Source organism: Akebia trifoliata, chromosome 14 (genome assembly GCF_017979445.1).
Source record: "Akebia trifoliata isolate Shusen 1 chromosome 14, ASM1797944v1, whole genome shotgun sequence".
NCBI lineage: Eukaryota > Viridiplantae > Streptophyta > Magnoliopsida > Ranunculales > Lardizabalaceae > Akebia > Akebia trifoliata.
Window position 1 is genome coordinate 14118650 of NC_141388.1, and position 19871 is coordinate 14138520.

At 33.5% G+C, this 19871-nt stretch overlaps 1 protein-coding gene across 1 annotated transcript in view; it reads right to left on the reverse strand.

Annotated features, from left to right (window-relative positions):
• The window catches only part of LOC147386391 (NAD(P)-binding Rossmann-fold superfamily protein), a 34067-nt gene extending 18714 nt beyond the window's left edge, over window positions 1–15353 (reverse strand). Inside the window, exons 1-4 of the mRNA XM_086422198.1 lie at window positions 15177–15353; window positions 13718–13890; window positions 13417–13602; window positions 1377–1539 (exon numbers count right to left, since the gene is read on the reverse strand). Of these exons, the coding sequence (XP_086278324.1) occupies window positions 1377–1539; window positions 13417–13602; window positions 13718–13890; window positions 15177–15294 (640 nt within the window). The 5' untranslated portion in view covers window positions 15295–15353. The remainder of the gene's footprint in view (window positions 1–1376; window positions 1540–13416; window positions 13603–13717; window positions 13891–15176) is intronic.
• Window positions 15354–19871: the final 4518 nt, after the last annotated feature.

Consider the following 19871-nt stretch of genomic DNA (forward strand, 5'->3'; position numbering starts at 1 on the left):
TTTAGATAAGATTTCAAGTGATTATTATTTGACTTAGTTTATTTGACTTACGTAGAATTAAATCTTTTAATTTTTGAAGACCTGCCATGGAGGGTTCTTTAATTAAATATTGGGTGGACCCAACTTGAATAGATGGGCCGCCATTTGAAATTGGGCCATTGGTTTTTAATTAATTGCATCTATTTGTTCAAAAACTTTTAATTTGCTTTACTAAGATTCCCCTTTACATTTATTAAGATTTTTAATTATTAGTTTCGGATTTTTCGAATTTTAGAGTTGAAAAATTACCAATTTACCCTCAAAAAGGGGTTTTACTTTGGGATGTCATTTTTCAGCGTTTTAGGATGTTTTAAAATCAATTTCTCGTGAGAAATTTATTGAAAATGTCGGTTTGTGTCATTTATGAGTTTTTGGTGTGAAAAGAGTGGATCACAAGAGGGGCATTTTGGTAATTTTGTCAAATTTTGTGGGAATTGACAAAATAGTTTATTTGGTAATAGGTTGTTATTTTATGTGTTTGAAAGGGTTTTCCTAAGTTTTATGTAGTCTCTAGGGGTGTTTTGGTAATTTGATAAGTTTTGACAATTTTTCTCACAAAGCTTCTTTTAGTCCCAAAATGATGATTTCTATATCACATTTTCCTAGTGTAGTAAGATTTGTTTGGGTGGAATATTTCATCCGGGCTTTAGAAACCTATCTAGTGACAAATAAAAACCTTAAAAATATCCGTCCATCATCGGGAACCAACGCAATCAAGTTGACAAGTTGATCAATTAAGCGAGTGCAAAAATGGGATGTCTACAGCTAGAGCAAATACAGGTTTCTTATCTATGATACATAGCATAATCATAATATATGAAAGACATGCTATCAAGGTGATAATTAATTATATACAGATGTGCATGTTAATAACCAAGACAAATGGTTAAGGGGGTATATACTTAACAAATGTTAATGCAGGTGTAGCAATCAGGACTTTTGATGGGCTGGTCTGACAGTTGACCTTCCAGGGCAGGTTCATGTTTGGATCTTCAGGCCCATATGACTATGCAACCAGGCTCGAACATGGTAACAATTGCAAATTAAATTGGCCTGACTCAGTCAAGCTCATGTTCTATTCAAAGGCAATGTCCCACTGGCTTTGGCGTACCATGCTTGGTGAGGCCTGGGATTGCCATGACAAGCCCAGGCTTGGCAGCTGTAACAGCACTTACCAACCCAATTGAGCAAAACAGATATTTTAAAGGCAATGCAGCAGATAAATTGATGCATGGGTTGTTTAAATGAGTGTGAGCATACACATTATTTGTGTTCTAACCATAAATGTTCATTCTTGGAGAACATTTTTGGTGTTGTAGAATCTCGAGGAAGAGTACCTTCAAGAAGGCGCTTGAGCATCAATATGCTGGCATTGATAGTGGGAGGAAGAATAGGTCCCATTACAGTGCCAGGATTTATCACAACTACATCCAAGCCTGTGTCCTTGGCAAACTCCCATGCAGCTTTCTCTGCCAGTATTTTAGAAACAGGATACCATAACTGTTGCACAATAGAAACAAAATAGAATGAAAAATATGATAATCAAACAATGAATCAGCCAGATGAGTCAAATGTGTATATGGTTATTCTCTGTCAAAAATGGCATGGACAAGATAGATCATGTATTAGGACTAGAAAAACCATATTGACTTAAAATTTGACCAAAAACAAAAATAAAGAAAACTCCATTGCCAAAAATATTGGATTTTATCAGTGGGGCCCATGGAATGGTAGCCAATCCTCTTGTTTGTGCCCTGTGTGCTGATATCACACTTATATGCTAGCACTCCATAATACTCCTATTCAACTTTAAAAAAGGGCTCCAATTGCAGCACAACAGAGAGATGTGATCATAGACGAATGTCATGTTAATAGAGGGGGCCCAATGTTTATGTAATAGCATTACATAACTTCGAAAGATATTAGGAAAAAAAGGAACTGAAACTGAAGTAGAATTATATCTATGTTTAAACTTAAAATTGGGAATTCAAATCTAAATTTAGTTCAAAAAACAAATGCTAAATAACATTAAAAAAAATGTTAATCTCAACTATTTCTAGCTGCTTAGGAATACAAGTGCTGTGCTGGAAAAAAATTTCAAAAATTTATCCTTAATAAAAGCATTCCACCACTTATACCTAAAAGGTATTTATTTTTCTTGTCTCAATATATCCATAAGAGTTCATCTCCTCCTACCACCTCTCCCTAAAACATAGAAAACCTACCATCTTATATAAAAACTGGACTGTAGGGGTGAATAGGTCAGTTCCGGTTCTTGTAAAAACAAAGAAAAAGAAAGATGGATCCAAAACTAGGATAATCCATTCCAGTTCCAGTCAGATATCAGATATCAGTCCAATGTATTAGAAAGTATGAAAGTAATTTTTTTAAAGCACTTCCCCAAAAAGCTAAACACATTGGTTCCAAGAAATATGTAGAATTAGCAATCGGAAATCTGAATAGCACTACTTGGACTTATTACAAGCTCATTTTATGCAATTTTGCAATGGGTTGAGATCTTTGACACACACAAATCCCAGACAGTTAAATATGGAAACAACTGTCAGGGTTTTTTTTTTTTTTTTTTTCTTTTTTCAAATGCATACCCCTAGGAAAAGTCTTGACCATTGGATTTTGTTTTTTGAAGGCCAAGATTTCACATTTCTTTATGAGTCATTTTTCATGTCACTGGATTCCCAACCTTTGGGGGAATCTCTAATGGTAATTAATAACTCAGTTACCGTAAAATTGATATCTACTAGAAAATTCTGTCCAAGATTTTCACTTGTGGCAAAACTGAGACACATGGAGAGGGGCACCCATCAGTCACTTAAAGAGGTCCAAACTGGTAGATCCTCCACTAGGTTGGATGATCTTAAACAACAAATCTACAAAAGTTTCTTTAATTTGTTCTAATCCAAACCATAGTTTTAAAAAACATTCGAGACCCGAATGATTAGTCCACGTAAACCAGTTTTTTGGAAAAATAATTAATATCTTAATAATTCAAATATTTATATATAAATAAAAATATGATCTTGTGAATGTGCATTTCCAATCCACCTTATTCTATAAAAAATTACAACTATTAGAATTTAAACATATATTAAAACGACTGTCCAAACTCCAAACAACCCAACTTCCCTGGTGCTCATAATATAAACAGATGAAAATCTCATCAAGGTATGCACATGGGCCCAGTTAGGTCCTTCGGGTCAACCCAAGCCTTGGTCTAGAACTCAACAATCTAGGCTTAAACAAGAACAAGTCCAAAGAAAATTTGATCCAAGCCCGGCCAAATACTGAAAATAGGCCCATTTAGATAATTCCAGGTACAAATTAAGATGATCGTGATTCGTTAAACATGTCAACTACGCCAGTGGTACGTAGCGGCCCAGTTAGGTCCTTCGGGTCAACCCAAGCCTTGGTCTAGAACTCAACAATCTGGGCTTAAACAAGAACAAGCCCAAAGGGTTTAGGGAATTTGGTTTTAAGGAATTTGACCGGTCCACAAGACCTAGTTGATGTAAGACGATGAGGGAAGAAGAGGAAAATAAGGGGGTTAGGGAATTTGGTTTAGGATTTTGGGTAAGGATTTGGGCGACAATAGGAAAAGGGTTTCCAAAATCCCAATGGGCTATATGTTGAAATGTAAAACACAGTTTTCCAATTACCACATTTTGAAATTATGATTAGGGGAAGGTTTAGGGGTTGAGATTTGTAGGTTTCAAGAGTCAAGAATTAAGAAATAGATTTCAAGAATCAAGAATCAAGAAAATAAAAAATAAGGAACTAAAAGAAAATCAAGAAAAATAAAATAGAAAAGAAAAATAAAGAATAGAAGAAAAGAATACTATATTAGACTCACTCCAAAATGGCCTCACACTACACCCAATGTCGGGAAGATCAAGCCCAAGCTTTCTTTTTATTTATCATATTCTTCATTATAAAAAGACCCTAATACGATCTATATATAGAAAATAAATCAAGAATCCTAGTCAAACTAAAATACCAAATAAATTAACCTTATTTTCGTAACTTTCTCTCTCCTAATTTTCAAATCCTAATAAACTTAAATATAAGATAAACTAAAAGTTATTAAATTGTCCCTAAATATTATATAAAGACCATAGGCCAATAAAACATCAAAATAAGCTCAAAAAATAAAAAATTAAAGCCTTAAAATAGAAATCTAAATAAAAACTAAAATCTAATCTTCAAGATTTGATGTCTCCATCACTAGTCCAACTCTTTCTTTTATTGAGTTCCTATTTTTCAAGTTGTTTAAGTAGTAATAGTTAGTTTTTATTTTAATTTTAGAAGGTTTCTTTTCCATCTTAGTTTCTAATTTGTTTTATGTTTCTATTCTTTTTTAAAATTCGTTTTTATTTTTTAGGTTATAATTAATAGTCCTATTGTAGAAACTAGGGGTACAACTTGGTTCGGGTTGGTTCGGTTTAGAGTAAAATCAGAACCGAACCGACCTTGGTCGGTTCCATTATATATGAACCAGAATCGAACCAAATTAGTCTAAAACCGAACCAACCCAAACCGACTTGAATTCGGTTTGGTTTGGTTCGGTTCCATGGGTTAGAAATACTAACCTGACTGCGTGTAACCAGCAATTATAGAAGTCCAACACACGACATTTCTTTCAGGCATTCTATCAAACACTTGACGAGCATCATTTGTTCGACCACATTTCGAATAAAAATCGCAGGTCGTATGTCGCTGGCCGGAGAGAGAGAGAGAGAGAAGGAGAGGGGGATGAGCCGGTGGCAGTCAGTTGCAGGTCGCACTGTTGCAGCCGCAGAGACGACGAGAGAGAGAGAGAGAGAGGCAGCCACAGGTTGCAGTCGGTGGCAGCTAGTTGCAGCCGCAGGTTGCAGGTCGCACTGTTGCAGCCGCAGAGACGACGCGAGAGAGAGAGAGAGAGAGAGAGAGAGACAAAGTGAGAGACGATGAGGGTTGCAGTCGGTGGTTGCAGAGACGAGAGAAAGAGAGAGACGAAGAGAGAAACGAGGGTTTCGTTTTGAAAAGAAAAAAAAAACATTTTATTTTTAAAAATAGAATCGGTTTCGGTTTGGGTCGGTTATTTATCAACCACGAACCGAAAACCGAACCGGATTCATCGGTTCTTATTTTCTTTAACCCGAAACCGAACCGCATTTACTTAAAACCGAACCAACCCAATCCAAAATTCATGGATTGGTTCAGTTCTCGGTTTGAACCGAATTAAGTTGCACCCCTAGTAGAAACCCCATTTTTGCACTTGCCTGATTAGTCAACTCGTCAATTCAATTACGACGGTTCCCAATGATGGATGATTGTTCCAATGTTTTTTATCTGCTACTAGATATGTTTCAGAAATTTAGATGAGGTATCTCAAGCAAAGAAAACTCTAGAAACCATGTTACGCTAAGAAAATATAACTCACAACGTAGAAATCATCATTTTTCAGACAAAAAAAAACTTTATGGTAAAAATCACTAAATAATGACCAAATTACCCCTAACATCATCAAAACATCCTTAGAGCCCACAGTACGCTTATAAAAACCTTTTCAAACACATAAAACAAATTGAGACCAAATAAACCATTTTGCCAATTTTCACCAAATTCGGCAAAATTACGAAAATGCCCCTCATAGGGTTAACAATCGTTTCATGCAAAAATTTCGTAAATGACACAAACCCATTGAATTCCTTACGAAAAACCGATTCCAAAACATTGAAAAATGACTTCTCAACACAAAAGTCCTCTTCGGGGGCAAAACGGTAATTTTTCAATTTTAAATTAATAAATAAAATATTAATTAACGTAAAGTGAAACCTTAATAAAATTAATCAATCAAGCCCTCAGGCAGAATTGTTGATGGTTGCCTACTTATTTAAGTGGAACCCCTAGATATTTATTAAAAACCCCTCCACTAGGGGCCTAAAGAATTAAAATATAATTAAAGGGATTTTTCCAAAAACCAAAAATATATTCTTTCATTGAACGTAAGAATTAAAACCCTAATCTAAAGAAACCTAATCAATTAAATAAGACTTAAGTCGAAACCCTAATCTATAGAAACCTAGTCAATCAAATAAGATTCAAGTCAAAACCCTAATCTATAGAAACCTAGTCAATCAAATAAGACTTAAGTCAAAACCCTAATTCACCTTATTTAAAAGGAGACCTAGTCAAACCCTAATTCTTCCAAAAAAATTAATAAATAGGAGCCTCCACAATCTAATTTCGCAGGTTAAAATAAACCCTAGAAAAAGTAGGTCAAAAAGTCTTCCTAGCCTTCTCCAAACCCTAATTTTGAAGCCCTAACTCCCTACCTATCATCCAAACCCCAGCTTTTACTCAAAAAACACCCAGAAATCCATCAAAAAATCAAGAAACACTCAGATCTAGGAAGAAGATACTTCATCTTGGAGACCAGAAGAGGATCCAGTGACGGAAACAAAGCAAAGAATCTTATACAAGGAGTCTCTCCACCAGCTTTGAGGGAACAAATCGTTGCGATCATCTAGGTATACCTTTTTTATTTTTTTATTATTTGTTTATTTAAGGTCTTTTAGCAATGTAATCCTTTTTTAGGAATTAGTAGAGACCGGTTTTTGCTGGGTGGGGTTGGTGCCTAACACCTTCCAACCCCGTAATGTGATCCCCAGACCGTAGTCTCTTTTTATTCGTAGATTAGTTGCTTTCATCTATTTAGAGTCAATATTCGGTTCCTAAATCGTAATAACTAGGTGGCGACTCCCAAACCTCAAAAATCAAAAGCGGATCCACACACCCCGCGGATCGAGGGCGCTTTCAGTAGTGATTCCATTGTGCCCTCGATCCGCGGGGTGTGCAGATCCGCTTTTGATTTTTAAGGTTTGTGAATCGCCACCTAGTTATTATGGTCTACGAACCGAATATTGACTCTAAATAAATGAAAGCAACTAATCTACGAATAAAAAGAAACTACGATCTGGTGATCACATTACGGGGTTGGAAGGTGTTAGGCACCCACCCTGCCCAGCAAACGCCGGTCTCTACTAATTCCCCAAAAAGGATTACATTACTAAAAGACCTTAAATAAACAAATAATAAAAAAATAAAAAGGTATACCTAGATGATCGCAACGATTTGTTCCTCAGAGCTGGCGGAGAGACTCCTTGTATAAGATTCCTTGCTTTGTTTCCGTCACTGGATCTACTTCTGATCTCTAAAATGAAATATCTTCTTCCTAGATCTGAGTGTTTCCTGATTTTTTGATGGATTTCTGGGTGTTTTTGAAGAGTTTTTAGGTGTTTTTCGAGTAAAAACTAGGGTTTGGATGATAAGTAAGGAGTTAGGACTTCAACATTAGGGTTTGGAGAAGGCTAGGGAGACTTTTTAACCTACATTTTCTAGGGTTTATTTTGACCTGCGAAATTAAGTTGTGGAAGCTCCTATTTATAGATTTTTTTGGAAAAATTAGGGTTTGACTAGGTCTCCTTTAAGATAAGGTGAATTAGGGTTTTGACTTAAGTCTTATTTGATAGACTAGGTTTCTTTAGATTAGGGTTTTGACTTAAGTCTTATTTGATTGACTAGGTTTATTTAGATTAGGGTTTTAATTCTTACGTACAATGAAAGAATATATTTTTGATTTTTGGAGAATCCCCCTTAATTATATTTTAATTCTTTAGGCCCCCAGATGGAGGGGCTTTTAATAAATATCGAGGAGCTCCACTTAAATAAGTAGGCAACCATCAACAATTTTGCCTGAGGGCTTGATTGATTAATTTTCTTAGTTCAGATTTTTAAATTAATTTGATTAAGGTTTCACTTTACGTTAATTAATATTTTATTTATTAATTTTAAAATTTAAAATTATTAAAATTAAAAAATTACCGTTTTACCCCCGAAGACAAGTTTTGTGTTAAGAAGTCATTTTTTGATGTTTTGAAATCGGTATTTCGTATGTAATTCAATGGGATTATGAGTTTGTGTCATTTACGAATTTTTTGGATGAAACGTATGAGAGGCATTTTTGTAATTTGGTGAAAATTGACGAAATGGTTTATTTGGTCTCAATTTATTGTTTTATGTATTTGAAATGATTTTTCTAAGTGTACTATGGGCTCTAAGGATATTTTGATGTTAGGGGTATTTTGGTAATTTGATCATTTTTTAGTGATTTTTACCATAAAACTTCTTTTTGTCTTAAAAATGATGATTTCTATGTTGTGAGTCATATTTTCCTAGCGTAACATGGTTTCTAGAGTTTTGTTTGCTTGAGATATCTCATCTGAATTTCTGAAACATATCTAGTAGTAGATAAAAAACATTGCAACAATCATCCATCATTGGGAACCGTCGCTATCGGATTGACGAGTTGACTAATCAGGCAAGTGCAAAAATGGGGTGTCTACACGTACTAAGATTAGAAAGTTAGTAATATGTTATAGATAGATTAGGGAAGTTACTTTTTAGTACTTTAAAAGGTTTCTAAGTTGTCATGAAAAAGTTATCTATATAAGGAGCTCCAATAAAACAAATTCGACAGTTAGTTTTTTTGAAGATTTTGATTAATAAAAGAAAAAAAAGAAAAGACTTCTTTTCACTTTCTTTGTTTTTTAATTTTTAGCATAAGAACCAGATATTGGTTCTTAATTTTAATGTTTGCGATTGATTTCCATCAATCTCAAACATAAATTAAAGTTTCTAATGTTTTGCTTAACATAGAGATTTCTCATCACTCCTAATTCTTGGGCTTTCACCCTAGAACATGATTTTCATCATAAACTTTAGGTTTGTGTGTTCTACCTTACATCAATTTGATGTATGTGATCAATTACTTTAGTAGTTGTGTTTATGTGGGAAGAAGTTATTTTTTATGTGAGTAGTTGTTTATAATTTAGTAGGAAGTTAGGGGATTGCAATGGGTAGTTAGGAGTTAGGAGTTAGGAGTTAGAATACTATATATTTAATTCCTTGTAATTGTATTGAGATATATCCAGTGAAAATATTATTAGAATCATGTTGATTTTAGAGACTAACTAATGCGGAACAGAAATCAAGTCAACGATCAAGGATTCCGATGGAAAATTTGTATTTATTTAGGTTTTCACTTATTTGGGTCTAGATTTATCATTTTATCGTTCATGATTATTTTGGATTAGTTATTTATTTAGCTTCTGTTTTAAGACTTTGATTTTATGTTTTTTAGGCTTATTTTCATGTTTTATTGGCCTATGGTCTTAGTATAATATTTAGGGGTAGTTTAGTAATTTTAGTTTCTCTTTTATTTAAGTTTTTTAGAAAGGTTAAAAAATTAGGAGAGAGAAAGTTACGAAAATTAGGTTTATTTATTTATATTTTAGTTTGATTAGGATTCTTGGATTTATCTTCTTTATATAGATTGTATTAGGATTTGTTTTTATTGAAAATGAATATGATGAATAAAAAGAAAGCTTGAACTTCATCTACCCAACAATGAGTGTGGTGTGAGGCTATTTTGGAGTGAGTCCAATATAATATTCTTTTCTTTTAATCTTTTTATTTTTTTTGTAATTCTTTTGTTTTTCTTGATTTTTTATGAAATCTTGAATTCTTGAATCCATCAAGAATCATTTTCTTTTGATTTTCCTTTTAGTTCTTTGTTCTTGATTCTTGATTTTTTATTCTTGAAACCTACAAACCTCATTTCCTTACCCTACAAACCTTTAACCATTTTCATTAGGATTGTGGTCATAATTGCATGAAGTCATAATTAAATACCCTAAACCTTCCCCTAATCGTAATTTCAAAATGTGGTAATTGGAAAACCGTGTTTTACATTTCAACATATAGCCAATTGGGATTTTGGAAACCCTTTTGGTATCAGAGCTAAACCTGGAATAGATAGAGATGGTATCAGAAGTCAAAACCAGATTTGTTTTACCTTCTAAGAAGTCATTGAAGGTATTGTGCAGTGATGAATAAGAGGAAAACTTGATTTCCACAAGATTTCTGAAAAGATTTTACAGAATGTTGAAAATAAAACTTATTGTGGTTATCGTGACTACAACTATGTCATTCAGTTGCTGAGTGCGAGGTGATTCCTCTAAAATATTGTCATATTTGGGTCGAGGTTGGATCTCACAAGTACAAGCTACATTTGATGCGGAGCGAAATATTTTACATGCTACTTTAAGCAGACAATATGATGCAGGACAATGAGAGGAGATAAGAAAATTTAGAGGGTTTAAGGAATTTGGTTTAGGATTGGGTAAACCCAAAAAATAGAATAAAAAACAATGATTGTAGGTATGACCACAATCCCAATGAAAATGGTTAAAGTTTTGTAGGGTAAGGAAATGATTAAGGGTAAAAGATTTGGAAAAGAGATTAATGAAATAAAGATTTAAAAAATTGGAAAAGGATTAAGGCTTGAGGTTTGAAGGTTTCAAGAATCAAGAAAAACAAAAAAATAAAGATTAGAGAAAAAAAAAAAGAGATAGAAAGGTAGAACCTTGGAATCACACCAAGGATTTCTTGGAATCACACCAAGAACGGTGGAAAACCCACTTCACTCCATGAAAGAAACTCATTATTTATTCATCAAAATCTTCATTAATAAAAAAAACCCTAATACAATTTATATAAAGAAATAAATCCAATAAATCTAATCAAACTAAAATACTAAATCAATAAACCTAATTTTCGTAACTTTCTCTCTTTTAAATTTTCAACCCTAATAAACTTAAATATTATACTAAGACCATGGGCCAATAAAACATGAAAATAAACCCAAAAAACATAAAATTAAAGTCCTAAACAGAAAACTAAGTAAATAACTAATCTAAAATAATCTCAAATGATAAATCTATATCCAAATAAGTGAAAACCTAAATAATTACAAATTTTTCATCGAAACCCTTGACCGTTGACTTGATTTCCATTGCGTATTACAATATCTATTCATGGTATGTCCATGAAAATCAACTCCTGTGGTACCATCAGTTCAAGAGTAGATTGAAGAAAAAACAAATCAAACATCAACTTCTGAAGATGGTGAGCCTACAACTCTAGAATCAACGCGGGAATAAGATCATGAAGTGGAAAATACGTCAAAAGAGTCTTAAGGAAGATCTTTTGGAGACAACATCTACAATTTGTATTCATGATGCAATTGTTCCATCACTATCTCAAATCGACTTAATCATCTTAGACGGGTACAATGGAAACTTTACCAAGATAAAATATCGTAATTTGAAGTTATTGGTTCAACACAACATCAAGACACGAGGACTAATTTTGGCCAAAAATGATGAATCACAAATTGTTATGATCATTCTCAAACACTTTAAAACTCGATATGAGTTTTCTCCAACTAGAGAAAAATAATGCGAAATGGAAATCAAGTCAACGGCCAAGGGTTCCGATGAAAAATTTGTAATTATTTAAGTTCACTTATTTGGGTCTAGAGTTATCGTTTTATCATTCGGGATTATTTTAGATTAGTTATTGTAGATGGTGCGTAAGATCCTGGTTAGTTTAAATGATGATCGTGAGGATGATTTAGGTAAGAGGAGGTTCCCTAAGAGAAGAGAATGAACTCCCCCCCCAAAAAAAAAGTTAAAATTCAAGTCCCTCTTTTGTTGTCATAGTGTCTAATTTATAGGCAAAAATAGAAGATTGAAATGACTTAAATACTCTTATGAGATACTTTTGTGTTTTTTAACTGATGGAAAGTCCCCTTGACCTAAGTCATTTGTTAATATAGACTAATTAAGATGACTTAAATGTCCTTATGATCCATTTTGCACCATCATCTATAGTTATTTATTTAATTTTCTTTTTTTTAGGACTTTAATTTTATGTTTTTTGAGTTTATTTTCATGTTTTATTGGCCCATAGTCTTAGTATAATATTTAGGGGTAGTTTAGTAATTTTAGTTTGTCTTTTATTTAAGTTTATTAGGGTTGAAATTTTAGGAGAGAGAAAGTTACGAAAATTAGATTTATTTATTTGGTATTTTAGTTTGATTAGGATTCTTGGATTTATTTTCTTTATATAAATTGTATTAGACTTTTTTTTTATTAATGAAGATTTTGATGAATAAAGAATTAGTTTCTTTCATAGAGTGAAGTGAATTTTCCACAATTCTTGGTGTGATTCCAAGAAATCCTTGATGTGATTCTAAGGTTCTATCTTTCTGTCTCTTTTTTTTTTCTTCTAATCTTTATTTTTCTTTTCTATTCTTTTTGTTTTTCTTGATTCTTGAAACCCCTTTCTTCATTCTTGATTCTTGAAACCTTCAAACCTCAACCCTTAATCCTTTTTCCATTTTTTAACCCTTATTTCATTAATCTCTTTTCTAAATCTTTAACAATTAATCATTTCCTTACCCTACAAACCTTTAACCATTTTTATTGGGATTGTGGTCATACCTATAATCATTATTTTTATTTTACCTTTTGGGTTTACCAAATTCCCTAAATTGCCCATATTTTCTTATCTCCCTTCATCGTCTTGCATCACTAGTCATTCTCCCTCCAATGAGATCATTTTCAATATTTATTTTCATCTTTTTATTACTTTTATAATTTGATCAAAGTAGTTACCTAACATTTGGTACTAGAGCATTGATCCTCGAATGGAAATCGAGTCAATGGATGAAGACTTGAAGGAATTTATCAAGTTAATGCATGATGATTTGAAGGAATGTCATCGCTTAATTGAAAATTTTTGCCTAAAAAATGAAAAAATGCTCTAAAGGTTTAATAAGAAGAAGTTCAGTGTTGCTGTGCAAGAAAATTTTGAAGAAAAAAAAAAAAAAAGTAAAGTGAAGTATTCGCAGTTGAAAGTGATATATATATTATCAAACCAATTGTTTTCAAAAAATGCCAAGAGACAAAGATTGAAGACATTGATGCGAGGATAATATTATTAATTTCAAGAGACAAGTAACTTGGAAGACATGTGTTGAAACAAATGTAATTGGTTCCAACATCATTTGGGATCCAGGAGGTTTTGATCTTGAAAACAAGGTCGCTTTCAAGAGAGATGGAATATTACGTAACTAAATATAACAAATGGGAGTAATGTAGCTTAGGTGTATTTGATGCATGTGATCATTACTTTAGTAGATGTGTTTATATGGGAAGTGAGAAAAAGTTATTTTCATGGGTAGTTAGGGAGTTATTTCTAATTAAGTAGGAAGTTAGGGGATTGTAATGGGTAGTTAGTACACTACATATTAGATCTATCCAGAGAGAATATTATTAGAATCCTGTGGGATTTTGGTGACTAACCATCTTGAATTGCTTTTGGAGGTCCGATATTCCAAATCATTTTCAAACTTTTTATTATTTTTGTGTTACGATCAAAGCAAGTATCTAATAATCAAGAGCGAAAACTCACCCCTTTTTGCTTGCAGTATTCAAGATCGGCCCAACAATCCTCCCTTTTGGGGACATCGGCTGGCCAATTAGGGCTCGGTGTGATAGCTGATATGGAAGATGTCACGACTACTCGCCTTACTTTGAGTTCTTTCGCTGCTTTTAACACATTAATCGTCCCTTTAATTGCGGGATCCAAAAGTTGCCTCTATTAATAAATAAAAAATTTCAGAAAAAAAAAAAAAAAGCAAAATTAAATTAACCAAAATAAAAAAGACAAATTAGGTTGGAATGGTTTAATGGCCGTTGACCTATAGACTGACCTCGGGATCAAGAACTCGGTCAACAATGCAAGGCGAAGCGAGGTGGAAAACGCCAACAGTGCCCTTGAACGCCGCAAGGATAGAGTCATAGTCAAGGAGATCGATTTGGAAGAGACGAAGACTTGTTTCCGCACCTTCTAGGGTTTCTAGATGCTTGGTTTCTTTCTCATCATCTGGAACAAATAACAAGTAAAATTACCTTAATGCCCCTAGATTTCTAAGGAATTATATGAAGGGGCCGACTAAGTTACTCATAACCTATTATCAATTGGACTCCAATCTAAAAAAATTGCACTTTTTGAGATATTTTATTGGCACACCAACTTTTACTTATAACAAATCAATCCCTTTGAAATTAAACCATTGTTTATGTTGGGGCAGTCTAATTTCCCGATTGCAATAAGATCCCAGATCCCGGCTACGCAAAGATTGAATAAAAAATACAAAGAACTAAAGAGAACAAGAAGAACAATTTGTTGTTGGGGTTCGTTGCAAAATCGCAGACTACGTCCCCATGCTCATGGTGAGCGGATCCACTAATGTATGATATGACTACAAATCTTCCATTCCGATTACAAATTTCTCCTATTATTTACATCATGTCTCCCTACTCCCTTCCATTTTATCTCTCCTCCTCCACCGATTTTCTCCTCCCCCTCTTCACATGTCCTCCCCATTTTTATAGAACTAAGAGTACCCTAAAAAAGAGCTCAAATACGATTAAAAAATAGAAATCCCCCAATCCCCCTTGATTACTTTCTAATTCGAAGTCTTAATCCAACTAAAATAGAAACTCCCCCAATCAAGGAAAACTTCTTATATGTGTAGATGCATATCTTTTCAATACCACCTCATTCAAAACGGGAGACATGAAGAAAAAGCTTAGGGAGATATTAGGGAGACTTGAATTTGTGAAGAAAAAGATCATGAAGCCTTGGAAACGGAATCTAGAATTTGTGAATTTTTGATACCACGGTTCCTCTATATACTTTTCAAGAAGAAGAAGAACTGTACACATTTTGTGTTTGGAGTGCAATCATAACAATGGAGTGCAAAGTGCAACTAGTCGGTACTTGTGTAAGTTGGGTGATTCTAAAACAATCACTAATGATTTTCTGACTTGAAAATTTTCACTCAATCTGAACTCGGCTGACGTGGCAAGGGCACAGAAACGTTGATAGTTTTACTTGTGTATCCCGATGAAAAAGATATATGGTTCTGTGCCCTCGACACATCAACAGTGTACAGACCAAGTGAAAATTTCTAGTCAGTAAATCACTACTCTCTAACCAATTTGATCTAGAGATCTCCTGCTGTGGTCCTTCGTAAAGTACCCAAGAACTAGAAGTAGACAAGTTCTAAGTGAAGTGGCATATCTGTGAACATGTGCATTTCACAAAGCAAACCATAAAAGGGAAAATTAAACAGAGAAAGAGGGGTAAAAAGGTAAAAGAAATACTGAGATCTTTAACGGTAGCGTTAACGGTGTAACCACGATCGAGGAGGAGACGGACGAGCCACGAACCAATGTAACCACTTCCGCCTGTAACGCAGACCTTCTTCTCCTCTTTCGACATTCTCTCTCTCACACTCTCACACTCTCTCTCTCTCTCTCTCTGTCTCCTTTCTTTCTATGTGAGTTGCGATTCGGAACGGTGTGCCCTTCATATAGGGAACATCGGTGTCTACGTGGCACGTGTTTATTAGAAAACAAACACATTGTATCGCGTGACATAGAATAACGGCTTGATTAGAATTCCAACGTGTCTTAAACTCTTACCAAAACACGTCACGTAGACATCGTTGCTATGCTATACTTACGGAACACCATTTTAGTTCCTGACTTCTCACTTTATTATTTTTTTAAAGAGATCAAATTCTCGATGGGCCCACTTCAAACTGCCTTCCAGGCCCAAACCCATTGTGGGCTAATGGGCCGTATTTGTATTAGGAATCAGAGCCCAATTTAAATATGCTGGTAATTCCGCTGTATTTACATCAATGTAATATGTTTGTTTGATGAATTAGTATTTGTTGGGCTAAAACTTCATCCTAAATTCAGCGAATCAATTCGTCTTGGGCCAAAGGCTAAACTGATAGTCCGATAAAGAAAAAGAGGGAATTACCATTTTGTGAGTTGAAAATGAGTTATTTACGATTCTGGCTCACTATTTATTTTAATTACCAAAATGTGAAAATTACGTTTTCATTATTAAAAATAAAATTCAGAATAATAACGAATTAGGAGGTTGTAAAGTGACTATTTCACAGGTTTAAAGTGATTAATTCCAATTAGTCACTTTAAACTTGCGAAATAATCACTTTAAAAACCTCCAAATTCATTATCGTTCACATTTTGGTAATTAAAATGAACAATGAGTTAGAATCGTAAATTCATTAAAAGTTGATTACTAATATCCCAAGAAAAATAATCCATGAGTTTGGATTGAAAATTGACTTAGATAATTTGGGAATGTTTAACTAAGAACGATTACAATTCCAATTACAAGGAATATTCAAGTAAAAGGCTTCAAAGTAGTGAGAGGAAGACGTTGACGTAGATCATGAAAGCAAATAAGAACACTTCCAATAACAAAAGCTATGGTTCTCGACATATTGGAACAGAGGAAAATGATTCATTTAGCTGATCCTATATCTTTGAATTAAGGCTTCAATTGAAGCATTGTCTTACAAGTGTACTAAGGAGCTATCACACATGCACATTGTAAGGGGGTAAAGTAGCACTTAATCTCAATGGGTCATGTGGCACTAAAAGTGTGAATCTTGATGGCAAGGTCCAAGGTGGATCTAAGATATCAAGATGACACATATCCTCATATTTGCATCAAATCCATTTATTATGCCATGTATTTAGGGGTGTCAATAGGTTGGTTCCAATTCGTCTCCTAAGAAAATTAGAACCATAACCACTATTTTTTTTTTTTTTTGGCTCCGATTCTAATATAAGTGGAATTAGAACCAGAATCGTAAAAAATCACAGGTATCCATCGGTTCCAATTCTCAAGAATCGAATGAGAAAAAAAATATTTTAAAATCATTAAAATAAAATTTCTTCTAAAAACTAACATGGCATCTACTAAATATAGCTCAATAATAGTTTCTTCCACTAAAACTATGAGTGAATGATTTTTTTTTCATAAACTAAATTCATCTCTTTACAAATTATAAACTTTAACAAGAGATGACCCATTTTAAACTCTAAAATTTAATTTATATGAAAATTTGAAGAACTTTATATAATATATGTCAATTCTAAAATATAAAAAAAAAAAAAAAAAAATCTTAAATCATGTATAATGTAAAACAAAATTATAAAATAAACCGTTTCCGATTACTCATTGGATAAAACCTAATGGATCTGGTTCCTATCGGTTCTGTTCTATGTTACATCGGACTTTAATTGATTCCAATAGGGGTTTATGAGTATGGATTACCTTACTTTTTTGAGAGCATAAAGATTACTTCTAAGATTAGGTTTTTATCTATTTAAAAAGAAGGATGATATTTTATAAAGTGAAGAAAAATATATCACAAATATTTAGATTTTAAGGAGTTTCGGAACTAGATGAACCCTAACAGTTTGTTTGGATTAAAAGAAATAGATAGAAGAAAAGAGAACAAAAAATAACTTTCTCTCCATCCTACTTGAATAGATAGAAGAGAAAAATAAAAAAAATAAATTGGAAGTAATTTATTTTAGTTTCTCACTTTCTCTCCAAATCTCTTCAAAATTGAACAGTTTTATCTCCATTAACTTTCTCTTCACTCCTTGCTTAACTTCCCAAACAAGATAAATGGAGAGAAAACTTATTCCATCCTCTTCGCTTCTCTCCATTTCTCTCAATCCAAACATAGTACAAAAACAAATCTTGTGTTCTCTTTTTCTCCTCGTGATTGGAATTGCTTTTTACATAATTGATTGAACAAATATTATTAAAAAAAATTAGCGATTGTTGAAAGATTCAAGAGATCAACTGCAACCCAATTTTTCCATCCACACATATTAGGCAAGATAGATCCTAAATACAAGTGTTAGTAGCTTTTATTTATTCTTTGTCCACCTCATCATTATTGCTATAAAAAAAAATTGGTTTAAGTTAAGTGAATCGCCTAGGTGGCAAAGAGACAACATTGAGGTGCCAAATCTTCCCGTTGATACGAATTCTTGGGAAAGATCAGGATGTTATCCCTAGAGTAATTTTTATCTGTTGAACGACGGCCCTTTCACTTGGCACCATCGGATCACCAAGGCCGACTTTCATCCATGTTTGACGGGTGGATCTTGTAGTCAAACTCCCTTCTGCCTTTGCACTCAAGGGCCACTCTTCGTCCAACTCGAGGAAATCTTATTTAAAAACTTAAACCAGAGGAAAGATCCATGACCTAGCACCTCCATGGGTGTAAAGCAAAAAAATTTAAGAACTTCAAGAACAATAAACAAATAAAAAGAAGGAAATTTTCAGAACATTTGAAATTTAACTTGGGAGTTCAATGGTAATCATTTCAAAACATTTGATAAGGCGAAAAAAAGGTTTTTTTTTTTTTTTTTTTAAATGTTTGAGCCAGCTAGTCTAGTCTAGAGGGCTGAGGTGTTATTGGTCCTAACTCCTAATGTTTTAAAAATGAACTAAACCAGTAGTTCTCTAGGGAAATTATTTTTTCTCACAAAAATCTGGAATAACCCAATCACACAAACCTGCGGTATTGAATAGCATCCCTAATTTACAAATTTACCCTTATTAGTTACAAAACTGACCTAGTTAGTTAAGAACTTTGAAAAAAAATTTGAAAAACTAAATTTAATTTTAACCCTTTAATTTCCTTTTAAATTTGGAAGTTCAGCAGCCATCACTTTTCAACACCTTCAATCAAGCTCTTTTTTCAATTTTTTTCTTTTGAATCTAAGTTTTTTCCTTGAAATCTAGAGGGCTGTGGTGTTGGATTGCCAATCTGACCATCCAAGTGGACCCAAAGAACCTTAGTAAGATTTCAAATCTTACTAAGTTAGTCATGCTAGCCTGATTCATTAACTAAGGGTTGTACCATAACAAACTTGATGAAGTAAGGAAGTTCATGTAATAAAATTGCAACATTTGGGCCTTCCCAATAAATCTAACTATTGAGCCCCATCCGCTTTTTGTGGGTGTCATCTTTTGACAGAACTAATCAAGGTAATTTAGATTAAAAGAACAAATATTTTAAACAGGGACCACCTAGTTGCACATCACCTAGAACCAGTTGCACTCCCACCACTTTGAAAAGAAAAGAAAAAAAATCATGAGCACTCCACTCTTATGGTTGCACTCCAAAAATAAAAAGTTGCATTGTTTTTATTCTCCCTGAAAATCAAAGAGGAACACGAAACCAAAGCTTCATAAACTCTAAATTCTATTTTCAAAGTTTCGTGATCTACAAAGGAGTGTGTTGGGGGGAGTTCTTGCTAATGGTAGTTTTGGTGTAAATGGATTCTTCATCTTCAGTTCAATTATATGTTTAATTTTTACGAACTTTTTTTTAAACCAAGGTATCCAGGCTTTTTTCTAGCGCTCGACTAATACTTGGGGCACATGTAGTTCTTTCACCCATTTAAAAGTTAAATGGGAGTGTAACAGGAATTGAGAGATTGGTAACGGTTTAGTCGGTTGGTCGGTACTTCTTTACCAATAATGCATCACCTATTCACATGTAGCAAAGGTGAAAATCCCTAGATATCGATCTTGATCTGATGACTTAATCATGATATATTTAAGACAACTAAAATTTCTCATACAAATTAATTGCCTAAAAATCATCCTCAATTGCTTAAGAAACAAATGAAGGGCCACTTCCTTTCTCTTTTTTTTTTTTTTTTAAGATAAATATAAAATAAGCTTTTTTTTTGTGAAAAAAGAAAAAAGATCCAAAAGGGTGTCATCTCAACCCAAAGCTAATGACCATATACCAAATCCCATCTAAAAACAAAATCTTCAAATATCATCCCTTTAAAATCGGAGTTAATCTTGGTCCAAAAAAATATCAACCCAAGAATGGAGATTACAAGCTCATGACATGCGTCACCTCGTCTTTTCCTCTCCCACCATAACCACCCTAGTACTTGTGAAAAGGTAAAAACCTTTTCAAGGTTTTCTTTCTA